Source organism: Poecilia mexicana, unplaced genomic scaffold, assembly GCF_051168715.1.
Source record: "Poecilia mexicana isolate PSO_F unplaced genomic scaffold, ASM5116871v1 scaffold_14, whole genome shotgun sequence".
In the NCBI taxonomy this organism is placed as follows: domain Eukaryota; kingdom Metazoa; phylum Chordata; class Actinopteri; order Cyprinodontiformes; family Poeciliidae; genus Poecilia; species Poecilia mexicana.
The window spans coordinates 27,291,407-27,303,108 of NW_028263383.1; the positions used below are offsets into that span (position 1 = coordinate 27,291,407).

Below are 11,702 nucleotides of genomic sequence, written 5' to 3' on the forward strand. Positions count from 1 at the left end.
TCTGGTATGAAAATAAGATTTTATTTTTTATTTATTTTTTTAAGCCAAAGCGCCCAGCGCTGGGATAAACTGATTCAGTGAATTATCAGGTTTTATTCATCCAGTTGACCTCAGAAACTGATAAGCTTAGTGGAGGAAGATCTTGCAAAAAAATTATATGGATGCATAAAATAGAACAAACTGAATTAACATCAGAATATTCTTATTATATACATCTTTTATTTATTTGCAAATTTTATTTTTTTAGCAAAAATGGTCAGTTTCAGATTACATTATTACAACCTGAGCCCATTTTCTGCTGCATAATAATCCATCTGATCATTATTATTATTGCAGCTCAAACACAAAGTCCAGAAGTACCAAAAACAACCAGAACCCGATTCCTCAGAACCACTTCCTTTTCCAAGCTCTTTGCCGTTTCTCTTCCTTTGTGTCGTAAATAATCTCCATGTGCCGCAAAACGACCGACTGGAGATTTAAACTCGGGGGGGGGGGGGAGTCTATTTAATGAGTCCAGATTCAGTCTGGAAGTAAAGAGCTGGTTCTGGTTCCACCTTCAGTCGTCACCTGATGGATCCCAGCTCACAGGAGAGACTTCACTAGCGCCACCATGTGGTCCACACCGCACGCTACATCCACCACCTGACCTGGAACGGTCACCTTTACAGAGAGATGCACAGATCAGAACATCAGCAGCACAAACCGTTTCCATCTTTCTGTTCACACATCAGTTTATTTTGATTCCTGGTGCGCTCCAAACCCCGCAGGGTTTCCACGGAGACTTCCACGCCCTCAAATCCTGTTTAAATGCTAATGTACGTCTGCGGAGGTGAAATGAAAAGCTCTCCGGGGGAACAAGCAGGTGCAGAGGTTTAAAACAGCGAGACAATCTTTTTCAGATGTGAAACGTTAAATAAACCGTCGGGTTCTGGAGTTTTACAACAACATACAGAAAATATATCAGCAGAGAACAGAAACTGTGAAAAATCTGCTGCCGGCTGTTTGATTTTATCATTTTTAAGTCCAAACGGCTCAGTATTCTGACACAGTCAGGTACAAGAACGGCACTGAAGAGCCTCAGAAATACAGATTAAGACTATTTTAAAGTGAAAGTCTGGCTGCTTGGAGCAAAGTGTGTTGAAAGCATTAGTGGTTTATAACTTTTCCCCAGTACTCTTCATATAGTCATGGGAAGAAGAAAGCCCTCCATGTCAGCTCTAAGGTTTTAACATCAGGAGCCTCATCTATAAATGTCTCATTTAGAAAGAAACTGGCCAAGAAAAAAAAACCTACGGCAAAATATGTTACACACAACTCATGTAGGGAAAAAAATGTGTTGTTAATTTTTTTCAGTCAACAACAAACCTAATTACACTGAAAATATTCTTGTATTTCCTGTATTTAACCAGGTAGACCCCGCTGAGAGCTAGACCTCATTTTCATGAAAGACCTGGACACTGAAAGTATTTAGCTCAAAGTTCATCAAACCTATTGTTTTTTTCATTTTTTCATCTTTTATTGATTCAACTTAAGAAAATGAACTGCATTTGTCTTCCTACAACATTCTTACACACCTAAGCCTGTCATGGCAAATTTTGATGGCAATAAATTGTCCCAGAAATGATTGCGGTAAATTATAATATTGTCATTTTGAGATCATTTTTAACTAATATAATAATAATAGCATAATTATGCAAGTTTGCCCTGTCAAAGGTTACTGTAACTGGAAGGTATTTCAAATATTCAAAATAAAAACAACCAAAACAATAAAAAGCACAAACAACTGAAACCATAAATAACATGGATTATGAAGTCTCTATAAACAAAATGACCCTTCAAAAAACGTTCATCATCAGAATAGCTGATGTAAAACAACTGATTTAATGTCAAACATTGAAAATAAAAAGTTTCTGCATCTTTTAGGTGTTTGGAGCATGAATCTGTCACTAAACCTATAACAGCCAACCAAATATTGCATCCAAAAGTTCCTTTATGAATTATTACAAACGTGACTACAATTTGAAAGCTTTATAGATGAAGACAAGATGGAGACGGCTGTAAAAGACAAAGCTAACCCTAAACACCCGACTTGTACAACATATTTAAAACCTTTAGCCTAAAAACAAAACAAAATGTGATCTGTGTTCTTACCCTCCAGGGGAAGAACTGGTCATCTTTCTTTCCGATACCCAAGCAGCCTCTGACGTTCTTCCCCCAAACGAAAAGTTCACCTCGACCTGAAAACCAAACGGCGACATCAAAGCTGCACACTTCAGTTTGTAACGTCTCGTCTCAGAGTTAAAGGTCTGTCGCAGCAGGAGTCGGCATTACATTTTAAATAGAGAGAAAAAATAAAAAGGTAGCAAGCAATAGGATTGATATGTCTTCTTCAATGGGATCCTGATATTTGTGACGCATAGTTTCCAGTTTCCAAAATGATAAATGGAACCAGAAAAATTTATCTATAAATACATTATCAGTACTTTTAGTCTCACGTAATAAAAATATTTAATGAAATGAAAAACTGGTAAAATCTGGATTTGTCATTCTACCTATTTTGGAAAAATCATTAATTATCAATTTTGTACAAAGTTGTATAGAGTCACTTGCAGTTCCAGAGCCCTGGTTTAGGGGAAAGGGTTTATATAATTAGGAATTTGTAAGTGAATCTCAATAAATGAAATTATCACTGAAAAGTTCATTTAATTCAACAAGACAAACTCCCATAGACAGAGGGAAATATTTTAATAGTAATAATTTTAATGATTCTGGCTCACATGGAATGAAAACCCAAATTAGAATATAAAATTAGAATATAAAATATAAAATTAGACAAATCAAAAACAGATTTTTAAAGCACAAATGTCAGGTTTCTGAAAAATATGCCAATTTTTTTCGCGCAATACTTGGTTGGGGCTCAATGCAACATTTCAAACATTTATTCTCAGTTACAGAATCTTAAAACAGTGAGAAACCAGCGGATGTTTCCATTTCTGCTACTTAAAACATGATCTGACAACTCAAACGTCAAGGAGAATTTCTCAAAAATGTGACCATATCTGAGTCTCACCTGTCACTGCTGCAAAATGGCTGAGGCCACACCTGATCTTGACGACGGCCACAGAGGGGTTGAACTCCGAGCGTCCAAACAGAGTGGGAGGAATCCTCTCCGGGTACGAAGACTCAGAGAGATTCGGACCTTTTCCCAGAATGCCATAGCCCCAAACAAACACCTCTCCTTTTTCTGGAAGAATTCAGAAACGTTAGGAAATGAAGGCTTCAGATACCTGAATGAGTCCGTGTACTTCAGCGTTTTCCTTCCTGGGTTTAGTTAAAGACAACGGTAACGATCACTTTGTGGACTCACCATTGAGAACGGCCACCTGGGTTCCTCCACATGCTGCCTGAACCACCTTCCCACAGCCTTTTAGAGGGAGATGACGCGGAGAGTTCATCTAAACGGTGAAATTACATCAAGACATCAGCAATGACCTCAAAGAAGCAAGAGCCGCTGCCCATTAATCAGTGAAGATATGGGCCGGTTGTTAGATGTAAGGCACTGGATGTGTGGAGGGGCCAAAACTTTATGCAGAGGAACAACTTAAAGAGGAACGATGTACAGTCAGCACACAGCTTCAGTTATCACAACTAAAAATCAGCCATCAGGCCCAAAATCTGGGAGTAGTGATGAACTCTGACCTGAACCTTCAACGCCACATAAAGACAGTTACAGTCGGCCTTCTACCACCTGAAGAACATTTCCAGAATTAAAGAACTAAAGTCTCAGAAAGATCTAGAGAAACTCGTTTCTCTTAAGTCGAACTGATTACTGCAACAGTGTCTTCACAGGTCTGCCTTCAAAAAATTTTTTAGAAAAAACTGCAGCTGATCCAGAACACTGCTGCTGTTCTCACTAAAACCTGGAACACAGAGCACATCACCTCAGCTCTGAAATCTGCTCACCGAGAGAAAAGACTTTAAGAACTGCAAAGCACCACAATATCTGCTGTTGTCATAGCAACCTTCCAGACCCCTCAGATCTTCTGGTTCTAGTTCTGCTCTGCATCAACAGAACCAGAACCAAACATGGAGAATCAGCATTCAGCTTCTATGCACCACAAATCTGGAACAAACTTCCAGAAAACTGGAAAACAGCTGAAACATTGAGTTCCTTTAAATCAAGAATAAAAACCCAGCCGTTTAGATTTGCCTTCCATTAATAATAACTAGAACATTGATTAATTCTGGTCTGATTTACAACTTTTTATTTCTCCTTATTTGGCCACTGGAATGTAAAACTCCTTAAATTGTTGTTGCTGAAATGTGCTATATAAATAAACAACAGCATTTAAAATATCAAGCAAATGAGTTTTCACAGTTATCCTTATGATTAGATTTTTTTAAAAATTGCACTCCTCTCTGCAATCTGTTATTCACAGTTTGACAACTTTCTAATGACCCTACTATCTTTTTTCCTGAGGCATAAGAGTAGTTTTAAAGAAACATGACCAGCTATAAACAGAAATATACACCTGAGCAGTGGACTGGTGGTCTTTAGGACTTTATTACAGTATTGTCTAAAGAAATGAGAACTTACTACTCAGCTCCTGGCTCTGCTCTGACACTAAATCACATTTTAAAAATGATCTTACTTCTCAATTTTTTTCACAAAGTTCTCAGGTCAATTCAGATCAGTTGTAATGAGCTAATTTATCTGGTGTCTCAGGGCTCTTTTTATACGCAGTTCTACACCAGACTCTTCTTTTTATTGATTCTAATAATGGCTATCCACTCAATAAGTAATCCTACCTGTCCTTTGTGGGTTTGTGGTCTCATTCTGCTTGACGCTGTTTCTTCCTTCTGACTGAGCTGCTACAAGACAAAGTTTCCTAGTTATGGGGCGTTGCGTCATACATATTAAATTACATGCTACAACGCCACACATTGACTTCATTGACTGGACTGATTAGCGGTTTGCCTTACCCATTTCATCGTCCTCCTCTCATGTTACTAACTGCAAGCTCGTTTTTGTGAAAAAGCTGCAAGTTTTTGCACATTTAGCTGCATCCGTTTCCAGACCTCTCCTCTTCTTAATCCTTCTCTGCGTTACCCTTTGTTCTTCTACTTTCCATCTTTAAACACCGCTGACCAAGACCTCTGATGTTTTACGTCAGGGTGTGTCTTTGGAAAGGAAACCGAAAAAACGAGACCTGCTAGTGCAGGCGGATGCAACTTGGATACAGGAGTTACGGCAGGTCGTTTTCACATAAAATCAGCTTCACAGACAATCAAAGGAAACCTATTTTATGTTAAAACTGCCTTCCATACTCCAGTAGCAGCTTATATGATCAACCTACGAGTACAACCACTGCATAAAGGCCAAAAAATATAAAGAATAAAGAGGAAACCGGCCCCTGCAGCCCAAACGTCAGACCAGCCCACTGGGAAATGTCCCGGTCCTCCCAATTAGTCACCGACAAAATCATGTTTTGTGTCTAGGGATGCACCGATCCACTGTTTTCACTTCTTATACTGACACAGATATCTGAGGTTTATTATTGACCAACACAGAAAAACAGTGCTGACTTGACTTCAAACATTTTTGTTATGTTTGTTTTTTTTTGGAACTCAGACATAAATGTACTGAATTACAAATGTATTTGATAACTCTGCACTAATAGCTTCACAAGCTTGGTCAAACATGTAAAAACAACACAACTTTATTTTGTTCAGTCAGTGCAAGTAGGAGTATAACAGCCAATGTAAAATAAATAATAAACAATCTGACAAAAACAATAAGTTGACTGCCTTTGTCAAACTTACAAAAAAAGCAAACTCCAAGTGCAATTAAGAATTAAAGCATAATGTAAAGCAAGTAAAGCATTTTTCAATATAGGAGCCAATACAGATATCAATATCGGATCAGTGCATCTCTGTTGGTGTCTTGGTCAAAGTCTAAATGTCAAACCAGTTGTTAGAAAAGCTTCCTGTGCCTGAAGTAATAACTCACCACCACAAACACAGAAGTCTTGTTCAGACCCTGAAAACCTCCCCAGCCGTCCTCACCTGGGTGGACTCAGTGGCCAAGGCCAGCTGTCTGTACTCAGAGTTTCCCCAGCCAAACAGCTGACCGTCCCTGGAAACAGCCAGGCTGCAGTCTCCATATGTGCTGATCTGCTGCACATCCACGCCGGCGAGCTCGCCTCCCACTTCCACCGGGGAGGAGCTGATGTTGAGATGGCCCAAACCTGAGAAATATGAGGCATTATCTACTCCAGTTTTACACTTAGACTTACTTTATTGTCATTGCACAAACACATGACAGCAAATTTGGTAACAAAATGATAAGTGGAGACATTAAAGTCTCCTTTACGTCTATTAAGTTTTAAAAATTAATCCCGGTATCCTCCGCTTTGTTTTTTACAAAACATTTTCAGAGACACAACTTTCTGCATATGGCCTCCTCCATCCAGAGGTTTCTGGCCATTTGACAGTCTTTGTAGTTACTTAGTGAAGAGTTGTAAAATATTTGCATTATTTCTCACAGCGTTGGATAAACATTCCATATACATGTCACCTGTGGATATAAAAACCAGACAATGAAAGAGGACTAGTTGAAATGAAATGGCAACATAGCTGTCCCATTTCTGCAACAAAGGCAACAAAGCTCTGACCCTTTCATAATGAAAGTGAGAATCACAGTTAAACATCTTCTCCTCGGGTTAATGTGTGAATGTCACTGACCCGTCTGACCGTCGGCTCCCCATCCACAGGAATACACTTTCCCTGTGTCAGTGAGGAACAAGCTGTGGTCCTGCCCACACGCCACCTAGAGGACAAAACCCGAAATCAGGAGCTGCTGCAATTTCAACCCGAGCAGTAAGATTCAACTAAAACTAAATAATGATTTTAACTGTGTTAGGACTGAAACGATTAATCAGTAATTGATTATCATTAATCAAGTACTAAAATAATGATCAACTAATTTAGTAACTGATTGTTAACTTGAGTATAAAGATTAAAAATAACACTGGCTGAAAGAACAACACACTCCAAGCAGTAGTTGAGCCAAAACTGTACAAAAAACACATATATTTGCATTTAAAATAAAAAAAAAAAACTACTTTGTCTGTAAATCTTTTCTAACCTGACATTTAAGCTTCACCTGGTGCATATTCTGTAACATTTCTCCAATTAAGTACTTTTTCCTATCCAATTATTAATCGGTTGAGCCAAAAACTAAACAGTAAATGCTTATTTTCTTATTTAAAAAAAGAAAGTGAATTATTTGTTTGCTTGCATCTTTTAATTAATTTCTAACATTATATAAAATAAGCCTAAGTGGTTAAGCGAAAAATGGGCAGAACATGCCAATTTTTTTAATCCAATTAATCCTCACAATAATCAATTAAATAATAAATTACTAAAATAAGTTGTTAGTTGTAGCCTTGGTTGATACTTTATAATTATCCAAACTTCCCAGCTTCTGACCAGGCATTTTTACCAGTCCAATGGCAACAATCAGCATAAACAACCAATATATTAACCAATATATTCTAATATTCAGAACCTGATTTATACTTTTAACCTCATTTATAAAAGGACCATGCTTTCTTTTTGTCACATTGCATATTTTTAACAGACGACTGACCTGGACCACCCTGCTGCTGAAGCCTTTGATCCTGTGAATGATGTGGCTGCCACTGATGAAACACAGGGAAAACAGCGCCATCAGGAGGTTAGCACAGTTACTGCAGTCAGTCTACACTATGGTAAAATGGTATATTTTAATGTTAAATATGACACTTTATAGCAAACAATGTAAGATGATCAAAATATAATAATTTCACTGCTGTACACAACATCAAACAAACTAGTAAAAGGCATCATGGACAAAATGTTGAGGCTGATTAAGAAAACATGAGGATTAGGAAATAATGAATGTAAGCAAGTCATACTTCATGGTGAAGGTGTGAGCACAGACCTGTAGACTTCTTCATCAATGATCTTCCTCCCACACTGGCCGTACGCGTTGTTCCCCATGCTGAACACTGGAGAGGCAGAAAGATGGCAGCAGCAAGGATGCAACAGGATCCATGAAGAAGAAGAAGATGAAGAAGAAAAAGAAAAAACAGCAAATTCATGTTTATTTGCTTCGGCAGCAGCTTCAGGTTAAATTATATATCTGCAAGTTTCTGTTGGAGGAGCCGAGCTGATAGATTAGATTAACATAAATTATCTCTTAAATGAAATAAATGGAAAACGTGAAAGTAGATTTACCCTTGGCTTGAAAAATAAAATCTTCAGCATCTAATAATCTTCAGCAGAACCTTGGTTTAGGTTGGCCATGATTCTCTTTACAAATTAAAAAAAAAAAAAAAACAGACACGTTACGACAAACCAATTACCGGTTTGTATTCAAACTTCCTGGAGAGTGGCTAAAGTCACTATAAACTAAATGTTCCAGGGCATGAAGCTAACTTTTTACACTGTTTGCATGAAAAAAATTTTCTTCAGTGCACCAATCTAAAAATTAGGTGAATGGTAAATGCTTACAATGCAAAAACACAAAATCCTACCAAGTACTTGTGTCTGGTAATACAAATATCATAGAGCTCTTGAAATAAGACAAAACAAAATTAATAGTAACTTTTTAGCAACATACAAGAGCTTGTTTTCCTTAATACTGGAATTATTAGTTCCACTGGCAATAAACAACATGGGAAAATGGGCAGTTATACGTGAAATAATCTGTCAGTGAACCAAGTGCCTTTTATCAATATTAAGGAATTACTGATGAAAAAACAAGCTACTATATCTTGCCAAAAAAATTCACTTTTTGAGCCAAACTGTGGGATCTCATTCGATGCACATAAGACGGAGGTTGATGGCTCAAACTCAGAAAATTTGGGTCTTAAATTTTCTCTCCATCCATGTTTTCCTCATAAAAGGAAAACATGAGCAGAGGTCTTTGTTGTCCAGGATTCGTCGTGGTTCTCACCTCCCTCGTGGTCGGTGAGGACCAGGGAGTGGGCGCGGCCGCAGGACACCTGGACCACTCTGGTCTGCTGAGGCTGGGAGAGAGGCAGTGCCACCGGCGACGGCTCCAGAACGTAGTCGTAGCTTTTATCTGGATGAAGGGAACAACAACAAACTCACAGTCAAAGAAACTGTCTTTTAGATTTTCCGTTTTAGACAAATTTAACTTTGTAACAATACTAAACCCAGACGTCTTAAGGATTTTGGATGGATGGTGCCTAAACACCAATGTTCCCATTACAGAACAACCAGAAAGTATTCAAACACCTTAGTTTTTCCATTTTATGTAACAATGCATTTTTATTTTAACACAAATGAGTAAAATTGTATTTTTCTTTTTTTTTTTCATCTACATTACAACAGACCATAATCTGGAAGTGGAAACAAGTTTTCAGGCACTTAAACATTTAGGTGTAATAGGTAGAGGAGTATTCACACCACTTATCTATTTAAAACTGACAGAAGCTGCTTTTCCATTGACCATATATTTGCACAATTTGACATTCTGAAAAGAAATCTGCTTAATGGAAACACAAAAAAGTCTTGGTATAAGTGAAATAATCTGCCATGGAAATTGGTCACTTTATCACTATTCAAGAATTAATCATTATTCAAGCTTCTATATCTCACTAAGGAGGTACTTGTTAGTTAGTTTTGTCTTATTTTACATGTTATAAGTTTGCACAAGAAACTAAGCATGAAATACTTGGTAAGATTTTCTGTTTTTGCGGTGTAAGAACAGAAGGAGGAAGCAGCAGCAGCCCAGCTCTTACAGCGGTTGTGTTGTGTGCGCTGGAAGCCCAGCTGGGAGTCCTTGTTCAGGCCCATGCCCCAAAGTTTGGTCACGTCTTTGGTTGAAGAAGCCATGAGAGTGAAGCCGTAACCACAAGCAGCCGATGAAATCTGCAACACAAGAGCAAGAGTCCTTTAAGATAACAAAAATCTAAGCTAAGTCACAAACTACAATGTTTTCTACTTGGCTCTTATGTGACAGATCAACAAGTTTTTCAAATGTTTTTATATATAAAAATGTGGAAAGCGGTGTGAAACTATTCTGAACCTATCAAAAAAAAAGAGTCAGTTTTCTCAAAATTGGTGTGTTTCTGTTAAGCACATTTATTTTCATAATTTCAATTTGCGCAATGCTATATGGTTAAAAGAAATGCGGCTAGTGATGTTTACCTGCTCTGCGGTCTCCAGGCGGTACGGAGTATACTGATATCTGCGAGGTTTTTTGCTGCCACTGTCCGGCACCACGAAGCTGGGGATCCCCAGTGCCCCAGTGAAGCTGAAGCCCCAAACAAACACTTTATGCGTCGGCTTTCTGTGCTTGCCGACGTACTGGAAAACTGGCTCGCCGCTCTTCTCCTGCGGTCTGGACGCCCCGCTGAGTGTTGCGTAGCCACACACACGCACGGCCGACTGCATATGGCGAGGGCAGAGACATGGGAGAGCCATCCTGAAGAAACAAGCAGAGGGACACAAATATTAAAGATGTTTAAAAGTAATTCAAATCAACATTCTGATGTAATAAACATATAGAAATGTTTCTAAGTATTTTAAATTGCAAAATAAAATCAGCACATGGTGTCATTTTATGGCTTATAATATTTTTAACAAAAGTTAGTATATCAATAAACCAGTGATCCTGTCAAAATGGGCAATACAGAAATAAATTGTCTAAGTAATTAATGTACCAGATGTTGCATCCAAAAATTAAAATATGCGATTTTAAAATATAAATATAAATAAAATGTGATTTATATTTATGATTTTACTTCTAATCTTACTGTTTTACAAATTAGTTTCCTTTATTATTTATTTTTCTCATTTTATTTAATGCATTTTCCCTTTACTGTCTGTTTTTTTTCAGTCATACCCCGATTCTTTTTCTTTTCAAATATCTTAAAATAAACATAAAAATTCTATGAATTCATTGCCAACAGCTCTGAAATACACACACACACACACTATATATATATATATATATATATATATATATATATATATATATATATATATATGCTAACATTTGTGGATTAAACGTATTTAACGTTTTTCAAACGTTAAAGACAGACAACCAAGTAAAAATAGTAAAAATGATCCCACTACTGAAATATAAAGGGGTGTTTAAACAATCTGTTAACGCCGAATTATAATAAAGCTACTCTTAATGCATATTTACCAGTTCAAGTTTTTCTAATGAAATTGTGTTCTTGGAAGCATTTAAATGAATCTTAAATTTGTAGAAAAAGTTACGGAATTCCACAAACTGCTCCACGTTTTATCAGTGTAGAGTCTGGACTCACCTTCACCTTCACGTTCCTTCCCGAAAAGCAATTAATTGTCAAATCTAAAGAACATGGAGTAGATAAGACGCAGATATAGAAAACGTTTTACTGTCATTATAGTTTACTTTTAGCTAAATGAGACAGAATAGTATACACTTCCGGTACAACTCTTCTTACAGTAAAATGTAGTTCCATTTGGGAAACACAACGCCACCTGCTGGAACGGAGGATATACTTACTCTGTAAAAACAAGACTAAATCAGTTAATCAATTATTAAAGAAAATCATTAGACAGAGCTAAGAAAAGAGACGGGTGAGTTATAAAAAGCTGAAAAATGAAAAAAGTTCAAACATAAAAAAACTATTCATGGC

General features: G+C 37.3%; 1 protein-coding gene across 3 annotated transcripts; it reads right to left on the bottom strand.

Annotated features, from left to right (window-relative positions):
* Positions 1–11,702, bottom strand: rcc1l (RCC1 like). 3 transcript variants are annotated; one of them, XM_088012440.1, is made up of 13 exons: positions 11,355–11,702; positions 10,222–10,498; positions 9,813–9,942; positions 9,002–9,130; positions 7,985–8,051; positions 7,652–7,703; positions 6,745–6,829; positions 6,067–6,248; positions 4,810–4,872; positions 3,368–3,455; positions 3,071–3,244; positions 2,152–2,237; positions 1–660 (listed from the first exon to the last, which is right to left on the bottom strand). In XM_088012440.1, the coding sequence occupies exons 2-13, from the start codon at positions 10,495–10,497 to the stop codon at positions 583–585; spliced, it is 1,410 nt and encodes a 469-aa protein (XP_087868566.1). In that variant the 5' UTR covers position 10,498; positions 11,355–11,702; the 3' UTR covers positions 1–582. The 3 variants fall into 3 exon arrangements, with proteins under 3 accessions (XP_087868566.1, XP_087868565.1, XP_087868567.1); XM_088012439.1 differs by having other exon boundaries at positions 11,349–11,701; XM_088012441.1 differs by lacking the exon at positions 4,810–4,872 and having other exon boundaries at positions 11,349–11,692.